Source organism: Halichoeres trimaculatus, unplaced genomic scaffold, assembly GCF_033239565.1.
Source record: "Halichoeres trimaculatus isolate MK-OKI-2021-1 unplaced genomic scaffold, fHalTri1.1 fHalTri1_scaffold_24, whole genome shotgun sequence".
NCBI classification, from domain to species: domain Eukaryota; kingdom Metazoa; phylum Chordata; class Actinopteri; order Labriformes; family Labridae; genus Halichoeres; species Halichoeres trimaculatus.
This window is the reverse complement of record NW_027437202.1, coordinates 8,309,215-8,324,202: the sequence shown is the minus strand read 5'-3', so window position 1 is coordinate 8,324,202 and position 14,988 is coordinate 8,309,215. Positions and strand designations below refer to the sequence as shown.

At 42.0% G+C, this 14,988-nt stretch overlaps 1 protein-coding gene across 2 annotated transcripts in view; it reads left to right on the top strand.

The window, feature by feature from the left end:
* The first annotated feature begins 1,126 nt into the window (after positions 1 to 1,126).
* The window catches only part of LOC141785776 (kinesin heavy chain-like), a 16,914-nt gene continuing 3,052 nt past the window's right edge, over positions 1,127 to 14,988 (top strand). For both annotated transcript variants that reach the window (XM_074664254.1, XM_074664253.1), the window contains exons 1-22: positions 1,127 to 1,454; positions 1,533 to 1,793; positions 2,705 to 2,792; positions 2,933 to 3,006; positions 3,548 to 3,652; positions 3,768 to 3,816; positions 3,927 to 3,982; positions 10,004 to 10,091; positions 10,202 to 10,326; positions 10,410 to 10,514; positions 10,598 to 10,746; positions 10,979 to 11,127; positions 11,525 to 11,706; positions 11,781 to 11,849; positions 11,941 to 12,147; positions 12,243 to 12,395; positions 12,483 to 12,680; positions 12,758 to 12,875; positions 12,963 to 13,039; positions 13,117 to 13,223; positions 13,302 to 13,403; positions 13,490 to 13,550. In XM_074664254.1, the coding sequence (XP_074520355.1) occupies positions 1,668 to 1,793; positions 2,705 to 2,792; positions 2,933 to 3,006; positions 3,548 to 3,652; positions 3,768 to 3,816; positions 3,927 to 3,982; positions 10,004 to 10,091; positions 10,202 to 10,326; positions 10,410 to 10,514; positions 10,598 to 10,746; positions 10,979 to 11,127; positions 11,525 to 11,706; positions 11,781 to 11,849; positions 11,941 to 12,147; positions 12,243 to 12,395; positions 12,483 to 12,680; positions 12,758 to 12,875; positions 12,963 to 13,039; positions 13,117 to 13,223; positions 13,302 to 13,403; positions 13,490 to 13,550 (2,388 nt within the window). In that variant the 5' untranslated portion in view covers positions 1,127 to 1,454; positions 1,533 to 1,667. The remainder of the gene's footprint in view (positions 1,455 to 1,532; positions 1,794 to 2,704; positions 2,793 to 2,932; positions 3,007 to 3,547; positions 3,653 to 3,767; positions 3,817 to 3,926; positions 3,983 to 10,003; positions 10,092 to 10,201; positions 10,327 to 10,409; positions 10,515 to 10,597; positions 10,747 to 10,978; positions 11,128 to 11,524; positions 11,707 to 11,780; positions 11,850 to 11,940; positions 12,148 to 12,242; positions 12,396 to 12,482; positions 12,681 to 12,757; positions 12,876 to 12,962; positions 13,040 to 13,116; positions 13,224 to 13,301; positions 13,404 to 13,489; positions 13,551 to 14,988) is intronic.

Below are 14,988 nucleotides of genomic sequence, written 5' to 3'. Positions count from 1 at the left end.
GCTGGTTTGGTAAAGTTCATTCTGCCTCCCCCTTTCCCCGGTTTTTGTGCAATTACATGCAGGACCCGGCTCCCCCGCCGCGGTCCCATGTGTTATGGATCTGTTCTATCAGTTTCATGTTATTTGTGGTCAAGAGTTCAAAGCATTTTGTGTTTGAGATGGTCTGTGCAGTCTATTTTTCCTCCTCTTGTCCTTTATGGTGTGTGTGTTGAGGTGTGAGAGTGATTTTGATTTCCCCCTCTGTGAACCTGTTTTCTGCTCTCACCTTCCTCCTCCACCCGTTCATTGTCAGTATTTTATTTTTACAACTTGTAATTAAGTATATATTTTCTCACTAATATATACTTTACAAAAAATAGACTTGCGTGAAGTATGATGTGCACTTGATTGCTCTTGTTCATTTTTCTTTTTTGCATTAATGTGGGCTAGGGATAGTTTGTCAGAGTCCATTATTTTGAGATTGTTTGGACTTTTTTTTTAAATGGTTTGATGTAAGCAGCATTTTTTGTAAATATTGTGAAACATTACAGGTCATGCAGTGATGTAACATTTTGAACAATGTTGCACAGATGTTTAAGATATTAAAAACATGGTCACTCTTACTTGAATAACCTGCTGTCTTCTGCTTCTTATTCTCTATTAATATTAATGTGTCTTAAAACTGGGATAAAGAGGGTCTCCATACATACAAGGAGTGGTTTTTGGTCAAACAGCGCCCTCCGGTGGACACAATGAGAATAACACCACACAGAATAAATGCCTCACTTTGAGCTCAGTCACTGACATTTCAGTTATAAATATAAAATATTCCTCCTGCTAAAAGTAAACTGATATTTTTTTATGAATAATCAGTCCCTTATTTTTTTAAATCTGGTATAATTAGAAAAAATAATCCAGATTAACTTTGAAATAGCCAGAAACACTCCTGTGGTTTGGGTAAGCTCTATAAGGCTCAGGTGGTGGAGTTAGGGATTCTTTGGTGATAAATCAATAATTTTTTGTTGCACAGTCACGTAGAGAAGGATTCATGCAGTTTTCCTGCCTGTGCGCGCTCCCTGGCACGGATGCAATGATGGTGCTGATGCAGGGCTCGGGTGCGCGCCGCAGCATCGTGCAGGGAGCGCGCTTTCATCGCAAGACAGGACGATGCGGCTGTCTCTGCGCATCTTCTCTGGGCTCTCTTTCTGCAAATCGCGCAGCTTCCACCAAGTCTGCCTGTAAGTCCTCCTCTGAGAGCCTGAAACACATCATCCCGCAGCTCGGTGCTGGGTTCTCCGAGTCCTCGCTGCAGAGGGGGGGCCTGCACACCGAAGTCTGGGTCTCTTCTCCGGGACGCAGCGCTGCGGTGGATCCAGTTCGGCCATGGCGCAGCCGAAGAGATCTCCAGATCTCTGGGTTGGATGAAGGGCGCGTTGTGCACCGGGTAAAACAGGAGGATTCTTGACTCTCCTGAGGTGAGGGACCAGGAAACCGGACTTTTGATTGCCTTTTAGATTCATACTCAGTGATTCTGTAACTCTCACTTGGCCCAGGACATAAAGGGACCCGTTAAGGCCCCTGTGGAGGCGCACCACCCTGCGCACTGCAGCCCCTCACTCCCCTCCGTGTTAGTCAACTGCCTGCACCTGCATCATCCCTGAAGCCTGGTGTAAACAGAGGCAGCAGACATGATGGATGCTGCAGAGTGCGGGGTGAGGGTGATGTGTCGCTTCAGGCCCCTCAACGAGGCCGAGATCAACCGAGGAGACAAGTACATCCCCAAATTCAAGGAGGACGACACCGTGGTCATTACGGTAAAACTCAGAGCGCATGATCTGCTGTGATGCTGAGGTGTGTGTGTGTGTGTGAGGCTGGAGATGCTAAACCTGCAGTCACCTGGAGCCCTGCAGGGGGCTGGGGTGCCAAGTGCGCAATAACAACACAGTCTGTGGCTTTAGAGGAGTTAATGTCACATGACCTCACTGTGATCCCCTGCTTTCAGTTTAATTAAAGTGTCAAATGAGTGTGTGAGTGTGTGTGTGTGTGTGGAGAAACATGAAGCATGAACACCTCCTGCAGCAGCTTCAGCTCAAACCTGGAGACTTTCTGCAGAGAGAGTATTGATTTCTCATCATCAGAGGCACTTAGAGGATGTTCCTGTTGAGGTCAAAGGTTAACCCCAGGATGACTCTGCACTCTCTGTTTGTGCTGAATCAGGAGGCGGCGGTAACATCAGCGCTCTGTGTTTAGACTCAGTGTGTACAGGAACAAGCCTGCTTCTGTGTGCAGTAAGGCAAGGACATCTGTCAGGCCTCGTGTTTGTTTTCCCCTCCTGGGAGTCCTGGGTGGGTGGAGCTGACAAGGAAGACTGGTCACCTCATGTCAGTTAGATTTTCATCTATTTTGCACATTAATATGCACGACAAAAGATTTTGCTGCAGAAACACATCACACATCCCCTCCTCTCTGAGAGACTGTTTGTGTCAGGAGTTTCTCGTCTTCATCTTGGAAGTTCAGACATATTCAGAGTGCTGCTGTTGCCCTGTTTGAGTGCTGATAGCTGCTTTTTGCAGCAGAGAGGCTTCAAACCCCCTGAGACGTGGAGTCAGACGTTTGACAAGGGCGGGAGGAGGAGTGATGGATGCTCACACATCCTGGAAGCTACTGATTTTACTCATGCATTGATAATTTGTTGTCATCATGTCCTCTGTGTTTGCAAAAACAGAGTAAACCTTACGTCTTTGACCGGGTGCTGCCTCCCAACACATCCCAGGAGCAAGTGTACGACCAGTGTGCCAAACAGATCGTTAAAGGTACGAAGCTTGTGATGAAGTGATGAAATGATCTTACATAACCTTAATCTTCATATTTCTGCACCGTGCATGCATTTAATCTCTTCTTCATCACTGATAAGTCTTATTTTATTAGTCAAAAACTGATTTCTTGGCTCTAGATGTGCTGGGTGGCTACAACGGGACCATCTTTGCGTACGGACAGACGTCCTCTGGGAAGACACACACCATGGAGGTGAGAGGCTCACTTTATGAGACTCTGAGTGTGCAACCAGAGGACTCAGAGCACAGCAGGCATTGTGTAACAGAATTAAAATAAACACTAAATCCAGTCAAGCTCATACGATGAGAAGCTCTGAGGGATAAAAAGCTGTTTCAACTCCTTCACATCACCACATTTACCAGATTTCAAAGGCTGTGTGAGAACGTTTGAAGTTGATTTAAGGCTGAAAAAGCAAAATCTGCACTTACAGAAGATCAGCATCCTGTTTCATTCACAATGAGAGAAAATAGTGATATAATCAATAATCCAATCCAACTTTATTTGTGAAGCACTTTAAAAAACAACCACAGTTAAAACAAAGTGCTGTACAGGAGAATAAATGAGATAAAATATAAAAGAATAGACATAAAATATAAGTAAAATCCTCAGGTCTGAGCTGTGATGAAAAATCTCATCTGTTTATACATTTATCTGTGCATCTGAACGTTGCTCTTTCTCTTAGTGATTAATTTCTCACTAGTGTGATAAACTTTGATCTCTGTGCTGTGTTCAGGGGAAACTGCACGACCCCCAGCTGATGGGAATCATCCCTCGCATCGCCCACGACATCTTTGATCACATCTACTCCATGGATGAGAACCTGGAGTTTCACATCAAGGTAAAAAAAAAAAAAAAACAGAAGATATGTCAATAAATATGTTAGATTTCCAGCTTTTCATGCACTTTATGCTCATGCTCATTACAAAAAGTGATGCTACTGCAAACCTCTGCAGGTTTCCTATTTTGAGATCTACCTGGACAAGATCAGAGATCTGCTAGATGGTAAATGAGATCATTGATCTAAATAGTAAAAAAAAAAAAAACAACCACAAGGTCAAGACATCGCTGTAAGTATCATCACATGTCTGAAATGTGCTTTGCTCTTTTCAAAGTGTCAAAGACGAATCTGTCCGTGCATGAAGACAAAAACAGAGTGCCCTACGTCAAGGTCAGTCAAGCTATGTTTGATATTTCTCCTTTATTAATTTATCTTTATCATATTATTTATTCTGAAGTCATTTATTAAAAAGTAAATCTTCATATAACTTTCATTGATATAGCCTTTTGCAGGTGCAAGTTCACCCTTTTCTTAAAATATGAAGGACAGATAAAAAAAATAAAACACTGACTTCAATTTTCCAAATTCTTAATGACCATCTCTAGTGTTCGTTTCAAAAAACAGGTGTCCTCTCACCTTGTTACCAGGGATCCCCTTGGATCCCCTTTCATCTGACAGCCCAGGTCCTCAGTTAGGATCATTCTGCAGTCGCCCTCCTGTAATTGATTTTAAAATGAATTAAATTAATTGATTTAAATAAAACTACTTTGATAAAGGGGAAATAAATTCATCAGACACATACAGACCACATGAAACACGATTAAAACAATTTAACATAACATTTACACCGAGAGTGGGAAAAAACCTGCAGAAAATGGGCAAAAGTAGCGAAAAGTGGGTATTTGCTCCATCTAGTGGACAAATATTTGAACTACAACCACACAATAAAGTTAGAGCAATTGTTTTCGTTCTGTACTTCCGTTTAATCAAGTTAACGTAAATAACAATTAGCAAGAACTTCCGCTACATTTAAAACTTTAATTTTAACGTTTTTTGATCAGTTCACGTACAGAAAATGTGCTATACAAATAATCAAACTAATTTACAACCCGTTTACTCATTTTGGTAACACAGTAGTCTTCTTATGTTATTTTTTTTACTTAATGGGTAAGGCTTCGTTAATTTTCTTTAAAAAAAAAAACTAAGACATGAAGCAAAAACGTGTGAGGGTTGTAGGTTTAGGTATGAAACAATATTATGGGTGCTAACATTAGCACAAGTTAGGTTTTCTTCCGTTATTTCTCCGTCAATATTTGTCGAAATATTATTTTCTAGACTTAAAAAAAATCCAGATCACAAGAGTCGAATTTCTAGCGATTTTCGTATCAATTTAAGATAATTTTACCAACAGAAACCGGTTTAAATAACTATTAAAACGATATAATCATCAAAAGCTGAAAGATAAAACCTCAGCTGCTACATTTAAAGGGGTTAGATGTTTGATTCAGACCTTCGGATCGTTTCCGAGGGGTTAACTTACCAGAAAGACACACGTTTATGGCTTAAAACTACTTTGATAAAGGCTAAATAAAGCTATTAGCCTTATATTTCCACTGAATACATGAAACACACGATTAAAACAATTTACCCAGCGTAAACCCCATCAACCAATCAGGTGAGGGTTGCAATCGCTGTGCTATCGCTGTTCCATGATTGGTCGAGCGCTCGACCAATCATGGAACAGTAACGGGACCTCATTTCGCCGCCTTGTCCTGATTGGTTTATCAAGTTACCGCAACGCTTGACCAATCACCGAGAAGTAACGGCACATCATATTTGCGTCTTCTTCTGATTGGTTTATGAGGTTAACGCAATGCTCCACCAATCAGGGAAGAGTAGCGGAATGGCCTGTCGCCGCCTTCTCCTGATTGGTTCGTTTGTTTAACCAATCATACAAAAGCGACGGCGCAGCTAGTTGTAACCGCCACCTGATTGGTTCCTGAGGTTAACGCTGGGTTATCGTGCTGAATCAATTACAGGAGGGCGGCTGCAGTATGTTCGTAATTAAAGACCTGGGCTTTTAGATGAAAGGGGTTAGAGGGACCCTGTTTTTTGAAACGAACAAAAGAGATAGTGAACAAGAATCAGGGAAATTGAAGCCAGTGTTGTTTTTTTACTCTGTCTTCCATATTTATAGGATTAATGTGTAAAATAGTCTTGATATGCCTAGAAAACATTGTTTCTTTTATCCAAAAAGGGAAATAAGTTTGTTTTCTTTATTATGGGGGAAGAAACACACTTATGAATGGTCATAAATCTTTATTTTTTCTGTGTCAGGGGTGAAACTGATCAATTCTTTATCTAGTCTAACACAAAACCTCAGTTGCTACATTTACAGGGGTTAAAGGTTAGATTCAAACTTTGGATCGTTTCAGAGGGGTTAACTTACCAGTGAGACACACGTTTATGGCTTAAAACTACTTTGATAAAGGGTAAATAAATCCATCAGCCACATACTGACCACTTAAAACACAATAAAAGACAATTTTTCATTACATTTACACAGAGAGTGGAAAAAAAACTGCAGAAATTGGCAAAAGTAGGAAAAAGTGGGTATTTACGCCATCTTGTGGACAAACGTATGAACTGCAACCACACAATAAAGTTAGAGCAATTGTTTTCGTTCTGTACTTCCGTTTAATCAAGTTCACATCAATGACAGTTAGTAAGTACTTCCGTTACATTTAAAACGTTAATTTGAAGGTTTATTGATCAGTTTACGTACAGAAAATGTACTATACAACTAATAAAACTAATTTACAACCCGTATACTCAATTTGTTACAGAAATAGTCTTCTTATGTTATTTTTTTTTTACTTAATGGGTAAGGCTTCGTTTATATTCTTTGAATAAACGAAGACAAGAAGCAAAAACGTGTGAGGGTTGTAGGTTTAGGTACGAAACAATATTCTGAGTGCTAACATTAGCACAAGTTAGGTTTTCTACCGTCAATTCTCGGTCAATATTTACCCAAATATTATGTTGTAGACTTCACAAAAATTCAAAAACACCACAGTCGAATTTCTTTCCATTTTCGTTTAGATTTTATATAATTTTACTCATGGCAACCGGATAAAAATAACTATTAAACGATGTAAACAAGTAAAGCTGAAAGACCGGAAGCCTGTGCTAGATATCCAACTGCATTTCCGGTGGATTATACACACAGAAACTCCGCCTGGGTTGTGAGAAAAGTGAGACAAAATCAAATCTAAGACCGAACAAAAAGTCTTTCCCCGTCCTTTCTTATAACAGGGGCTTTGAAATGACTCATTTTAATTTTTTACCGTCTGGAATTATAGTGGTATCAAAAAAAAAATAATTAAATAAATAGAAAAATAAACATTGTTAATAAAAAGCTGAGTATGAATCACTACATCCCTATAAACAACAGAACATGCAATTTATGCAGACATTTTATGTAACGAGGTGAAACTGATTATTTTTTCATCTAGTCAGACAGAAGACCTCAGCTGCTAAATTAACAGGGGTTAGAGGTTTGATTCAGAACTTCAGATCGTTTCAGAGGGGTCAACCCACCAGTCAGACACACGTTTATGGCTTAAAACTACTTTGATAAAGGGTAAAAAAAAATCCATCAGCCACATACTGACCACTTAAAACACAATTAAACCAATTTTTATTACATTTACACAGAGAGTGGAAAAAAAAACTGCAGAAATTGGCAAAAGTAGGAAAAAGTGGGTATTTACGCCATCTTGTGGACAAACATGTGAACTGCAACCACACAATAAAGTTAGAGCAGTTGTTTTCGTTCTGTACTTCCGTTTAATCAAGTTCACATCAATGACAATTAGCAAGTACTTCCGTTACATTTAAAACTTTAATTTTAACGTTTTCGATCAGTTCACGTACAGAAAATGTGCAATACAAATAATAAAATTAATTTACAACCTGTGTACTCATTTTGGTAACAGCAATAGTCTTCTTATGTTATTTTTTTTACTTAACTGGTAAGGTTTCGTTCAATTCTTTAAAAAAAACGAAGACAAGAAGCAAAACTTGTAAGGGTCTTACGTTTAGGTACGAAACAATTGTGTGCTAACATTAGCACAAGTTAGGTTTTCTACCGTCATTTCTCCGTCAATATTTGCCAAAATATTAAGTTGTAGACTTCACAAAAATTCAAAAACACCACAGTCGAATTTCTTTCCATTTTCGTTTAGATTTTATATCATTATACTAACGGCAACCGGATAAAAATAACTATTAAACGATGTGAACAAGGAAAGCTGAAGACCGGAAGTCTGTGGTACATTTCCAACTGCATTTCCGGTGAATTATACACACAGAAACTCCGCCTGGGTTGTGAGAAAAGTAAGACAAAATCAAATCTAAGACCGTTAAAAAGTCCCCTTAGTATCGTTTCGTACCTAAACGTATAACCTTGACACGTTTTTGCTTCTTGTATTCATTTATTCAAAGAATACGAACGAAGCCTTAACAAGTAAAAAATTTATAAAAGAAGACTAATGCTGTTACCAAAATGAGTATCAGGGTTGTTAATTTTTTTTTTTATTTGTATAGTACATTTTCTATATGTGAACTGATCAATAAACGCTCAAATTAACGTTTTAAATGTAACGGAAGTACTTGCTAATTTTCATTGATGTGAACTTGATTAAACGGACGTACAGAACGAAAACAATTGCTCTAACTTTATTGTGTGGTTGTAGTTCATATGTTTGTCCACAAGAGGGCGTAAATACCCACTTTTCCCTACTTATGCCAAATTTCTGCAGGTTTATTTCCCATTCTCGGTGTAAATGTAATGTTAAAGTGTTTTAATCGTCTGTTTCATGTGGTCAGTCAAACTATGTGGCTCATAGATGTATTTACGCTTTATCAAAGTAGTTTTAAGCTGTAAACGTGTGTCTCACTGGTAAGTCAACCCCTCTGAAACGTTTTAAAGTTCTGTTTCAATCCTTTAACCCCTGTTAATTTAGCAGCTGAGGTTTTCTGTCTGACTAGATGTAGAATTGATCAGTTTCACCTCGTTACATAAAATGTCAGACGTTTTGCATGTTCTGTTGTTTATAGGGATGTAGTTATTCATATTCAGCTTTTTATTAACAATGCTTTTTTTTATATACGACGATAATTCCAGCCGGTAAAAAATTAAAATGAGTCATTTCAAAGCCCCTGTTATAAGAAAGGACGGGGAAAGACTTTTGTTCGGTCTTAGATTTGATTTTGTCTCACTTCTCTAACAACCCAGGCGGAATTTCTGTGTGTGTAATCCACCGGAAATGCAGTTGGGAATCAACTTTACTCTTTCGCACAGACTTCCGGTCTTTCAGCTTTCGATGTTTACATCGTTTAATAGTTATTTAAACCGGTGGCCGTTAGTATAATTATATTAAATTGATACGACAATGGAAAGAAATTCGACTGTGGTGTTTTGGAATTTTTGTGAAGTCTACAACAAAATATTTCGACAAATATTGACAAAGAAATAACGATAGAAAAGCTAACTTGTGCTAACGTTAGCACCCAGAATATTGTTTCGTACCTAAAAGTATGACCTTGACACCGTTTGCTTCTTATCTTCATTTATGCAAAAAATACGATCGAAGCCTTACCCATAAAGGAAAAAAAAAAATTCAAGAAGACTAATACTGTTACCAAAATGAGTATCCGGGTTGTAAATTAGTTTAATTATTGTATAGTACATTTTCTGTATGTGAACTAATCAATAAACGTTAAAATTAACGTTTTAAATGTAGCGGAAGTACTTGATATATGTCATTGATTAAAACTTGATTGACCGGAAATACAAAACGAAAACAATTGTTCTAACTTTACTGTGTGGTTGTAGTTCACATGTTTGCCCACAAGATGGCGTAAATACCCACTTTTCCCCACTTTTGCCAAATTTTGCAGTTTTTTTTCCACTCTCGGTGTAAATGTAATGTTAAAGTGTTTTAATCGTGTGTTTCATGTGGTCAGTCAAACTATGTGGCTTATACATTTATTTACGCTTTATCAAAGTAGTTTTAAGCTGTAAACGTGTGTCTCACTGGTAAGTTAACCTGAACCATAACTTGTTGGAAATCAACTTTACTCTTTAGCACATGCTTCCGGTCTTTCAGTTTTTGATGTTTGCATCGTTTTATAGTTATTTTAACCGGTTGCTGTTAGTATTATTTAAGCCAGTGTTCTTTTTTTAATCCGTCTTTCATATTTGAAGAATTAATGTGTGAAATACTCTTGATTTGCCTTTGCAAACATTGTTTTTTTTTTAATCCAAAAAGTTAAATAAGTTTGTTTTCTAACTTATGGGGACAGAAACACTTGTGAATGGTGATAAATCTTTCTTTTCTGTGTCAGGGGTGTACAGAGCGTTTTGTGTCCAGTCCAGAGGAGGTGATGGATGTCATCGATGAGGGGAAAGCCAACCGGCATGTTGCAGTGACCAGTGTGTATCTGTGTTCAGCATCTGTCATTATTCACTTACTCACTGTTGATCCATGCATGCATCTGATATGTGTGCACAAATAGAGATGACATGTTTTAATTATCTTCCAGACATGAATGAGCACAGCTCTCGCAGCCACAGCATCTTCCTCATCAACATCAAGCAGGAAAACATAGAGACAGAGAAGAAGCTGTCAGGAAAGCTCTACCTGGTGGACTTGGCGGGCAGCGAGAAGGTCTGCTTGTTGAAAACAAACTCTGCTGAAGGTTGGGAAAAGCTGCTGGGTGTGTTAAGCCTGTATGTCGTCTGTGTGAACAGGTCAGTAAGACGGGAGCAGAGGGAGCTGTGTTGGATGAAGCAAAGAACATCAACAAGTCTCTCTCAGCTCTGGGAAACGTCATTTCAGCTCTGGCTGAAGGCACTGTAAGAATATTTCACCCTGTAAGAAAAGATCTGATCACTTCTTCCAGTGCTGTGTGTTTGAGAATTAAAATGTTGTTTTCCAGAAAAGCCACGTGCCCTACAGAGACAGTAAGATGACTCGCATCCTGCAGGATTCTCTGGGAGGAAACTGCCGCACCACCATCATCATCTGCTGCTCGCCGTCCGTCTACAACGAGGCAGAGACCAAGTCCACCCTCATGTTTGGACAGAGGTATGATTCCACTTCCACAGCTCCAGACATGTTGGAGATTGTTTCTGCACCTTCCTGTTTCTGTTGTTGTTTTAAATCCCTCGTCTCCGTGTTTCCTCCTCTTCTTGTTTAATGAAAGTCTGTGTGACCTGCCTTCAGTCCTGTGCACAGACTCTCAGAGGAGATGAAGAGGAGCAGCAGTCTGAGATGTAGCAGAGTAAAGTCTGACGCATGTTTTATTTGACTCTTTCAGAGCGAAGACCATCAAGAACACGGTGTCTGTGAACCTGGAGCTGACGGCCGAGGAGTGGAAGAAGAAGTTTGAGAAGGAGAAGGAGAAGAATAAGAGCCTGAAAAACATCATCCAGAGGCTGGAGGCTGAGCTGAACCGCTGGAGGAACGGTGAGATGACGACAGGAGCAGAGGTCAGAGGTCAGGGAGGCTCGAAGTCTTTCCTAACTAAAGGTTTAAGTTCACAAATTCAGCATCCTTCCTGTTTTTTCAAGTCTGTTGCTTAGCAACCAGCAAAACCCGCCTCCCTCCCTCTGTGAGTTGTGTTTCTGTTTTTTTTTTAATCCAATGTGGCTGCTCTCTTTAGCTCCAGATCAGTTTAGTTATCAGCAGCTCTCCTTACCTTTCCCTCCTTCCTCCTGTGGCCTTAACCGCACTGCATGATGGGAGCAGCGTCCTCCATCAGGGTGGAGTCCTGCTCCTTCAGCACGCTGTGATGACGAATGCTCTCACCAGACGACACAAAGCAAACAGGAGTTTCAGCTTCCACCTTCTCTTCCTGCTCCAGGTGAGAGCGTTCCTGAGGACGAGCAGCAGAGCTCCAAAGATCAGAGGAGCATCGAGCAGAACGACAACACCCCCGTCATCGACAACCTGCCGCCGGCCGGAGGAGGCGTCTCTGTCAGCGGAGAGGAGCGGCGCAAATATGAGGAGGACATCACCAACCTGTACAAGCAGCTGGATGACAAGGTGAGCGCAGCTTCAACAAAACCTCCAGAGCTCATCCTGCTTCAAATAATGACGATGATCTGATGTGTTCGCAGGACGACGAGATCAACCAGCACAGCCAGCTGGCCGAGAAGCTCAAAGAGCAGATGCTGGACCAGGAAGAGGTCTGTCCCACGGCCCGATGAGTCACAGTCAGAGATTTAAGATGTTTGATGTTTTTATCATCCACTCTCTGACGACCTGTGTCTCCACCAGCTGCTCGCATCCACACGCCGCGACTACGAGAAGATCCAGGAGGAGCTGTGCCGGCTGCAGACGGAGAACGAGCTGGCCAAGGAGGAGGTGAAGGAGGTGCTGCAGGCGCTGGAGGAGCTGGCTGTCAACTACGACCAGAAGAGCCAGGAGGTGGAGGAGAGGGAGCAGGCCAACCTGCAGCTGACGGAGGAGCTGCAGCACAAGACGGTGAGGAGCAGGACGCCGTTAGCTTCAGTCTGTGTTCATCCTGGTACTCTGACACCTGTGTGTGTGTGTGTGTGTGTGTGTGTGTGTGTGGACAGGCCTTGCTGTCAGCCGTGCAGAGGGAGCTGAGTCAGCTGCAGGAGCTCAACGGTCTGCAGAGGAAGAGAGCTGCAGAAGTCCTCAACCTGCTGCTGCGAGACCTCAGCGACATCGGCGCCATCATCGGCACCAGCGACGTCAAGGCAGCTGCAGTAAGAACACACACACACACACACACACTGTCACACACTCATCAACGTGCTCTCCTTGCCCCACACCTCTCCTCTGCCTCCCCTCAGTCCTCGGAGTCGAAGGGGAACGGCTCGGCGGTGGAGGAGGAGTTCACCGTGGCTCGTCTCTACATCAGTAAGATGAAGTCGGAGGTGAAGTCTCTGGTGAACCGCAGCAAACAGCTGGAGAGCACGCAGGCCGACGCACACCGCAAGATCCAGGCCAATGAGAAGGAGCTGGCGTCCTGTCAGCTGCTCATCTCACAGGTAGGAACACACCTCAGCTCCTCTCCTCTCCTCCAGCGTCTGAATCTCCTCCTGAGCCTGTTTCTGTGTCTCTGCAGCACCAGGCCAAGATCAAGTCTTTGACCGACTACATGCAGAACATGGAGCAGAAGAAGAGACAGCTGGAGGAGAGCCAGGACGCTCTGACCGAGGAGCTCGCCAAGCTGCAGGCTCACGGTCAGCACATGACGACATCACACCCTGTCATACCCTGACTGAGTCATACATGACGTCCTGAGCGTGTTGTCTCCTTTTGCTCCTCAGAGAAAAGACACGAGCTGTCAGGAGAGGAGAAGGAGAAGGAGGACATCTGCAGACAGGAAGGAGACGCTGACATGAAGGTGAGGAGAGGCTGGAAAGGAAACACACAGCTGGACAAACTGCTTCAAATCTCACCACCTGTTTGTGTTTCTACAAGACTCTGGAGGAGCAGCTGGAGAACCACCGCGAGGCTCACCACAAGCAGCTCAGCCGCCTCCGAGACGAGATCGTAGACAAGCAGAGGATGCTGGACGAGCTCACAGAGTAAGCAGACGTCAAACGTCACCATCATAGAGAAAAAGAAAAATCCTCTGTCTCTGCATGAACCCGCTCTCCTCTCAGTCTGAACCAGGGCCTGCTGCTGGAGCAGGAGAGACTCATGTCAGACTACGACAAACTGAAGAGCGAGGAGCAGGAGAAAGATGCCAAGCTGCACAAACTCATGTAGGTACCTGGAGACACCTCAGCGTGGCCTGTCTCTGACTCCTCTCCTCTCTGTGTGTTTGTTCAACGTTCTGCTTTGTGCACAGACTCCTGAACGAGCAGAGGGAGCAGGCCAGAGAGGACCTGAAGGGCCTGGAGGAGACCGTGGTGAGTTCAAGAACAACAAACACTAACCATCTTTCTCTTCTTTTTGCAGATTTTATTCAACCTTCATCACTTTTCTGTTGTGTCAAACATCATCTCATTAAACGTTGTGATTCTTGCTCCATCTTATCAAGTGTTTTTGTTTTGTTTTCAGTAGAAAATGTCTTCTTAGACTTAAAATGAGCCACATTCACCTGACTGGTCCAGAAAAATGTCTTGTTTCAAGTTATTCAAAGACAAAAAAGACAATAAAAAAAATGCCAGTGAAATAAGAGAAAAGTTTCTTGTATTAAGACATTATTCTACTTTCAAGCAAGTTTTCTATTAAATTTTTCTTGCTCTATTAGCAGATCTTCTATTTTACTTGTTTCAAGCGATTCAGGCCTCATTTTTGTTTTGAAACAGCTTGAAAGCTTTTAAAAATGGCGCCCTCCAGTGATTTTACTCTGCTATGCCTGTAGCCTCCAGACGTAAAGAGGAGGATTTAGAGTCCTGTGTTGGGGTTTGCATGTGTCCCTGTGGAGCAGTGGATCTGGTCCCTGACTATGACTCTCAAGGTCGTGGGTTCAAATCTTAGTGAAGGATTTTTTAAAGTTCAGTGTCTGAGAGGAAGAACATCAAATAGAAGAAAAATTCAATGCTGTCAGTGTGTCTGTGTCTCAGGAGCTTAAGACTCTGACTCTGAATGAACAAGTCATGAGTTCGAATCTTAGTGAAGGATTTTTAAAGTTCAGTGTATGAGAGGAAGAACATCAAATAGAAGAAAAATTTGATGCTGTCAGTGTCTGTGTAGCTCAGGAGCTTAAGACCCCGACTCTAAATCAACAAGTCATGAGTTCGAATCTTGCTCCCTTTCACTTCTTGTCACATCCTCTCTCCAAAGGAAGCTAAAACTTTGTGTGCACCTGCCAGGTGTGTGTCTCCATAGCCAAGGGGTTAAGGAGGTGGATTGGTGATCCACAGGAGGTGGGTTCAAACCCTGCTCATACCTTGGTTGAGTTTTCAAGTCTTACTACCAAAATATAGATGATATACGCGCCCGGAGCTCTGTGTTGAATTGCCTCGGTGGTGGCTGAGTTGGATGAGACGCTGAGTGAGTAACCGTTGGGGGATGAAATCCACGTGTTCGATTCCACTGCCGGGCCGGGGCTAGGGGGGGGCCGTTTCCCCTCCGAAGTTTCAGAGAGTGTCCCCTGGGGGTTATACCGCAAGACATGGGAACCGGCTGAAGTCTTGATGAAGCATGCTAAAGCTAATGCTAAAGCTAATGCTAATGCTAAAGCTAATGCTAAAGCTAATGCTAATGCTAAAGCTAATGCTAAAGCACATGCTAATGCACATGCTAATACACTAATACAAGTTAGCATGAAGTATTATGAAGACTAGATTAGACTAGACTAGATTATTATGAATTACCTTAACCACCACCGCCTACCGTAAT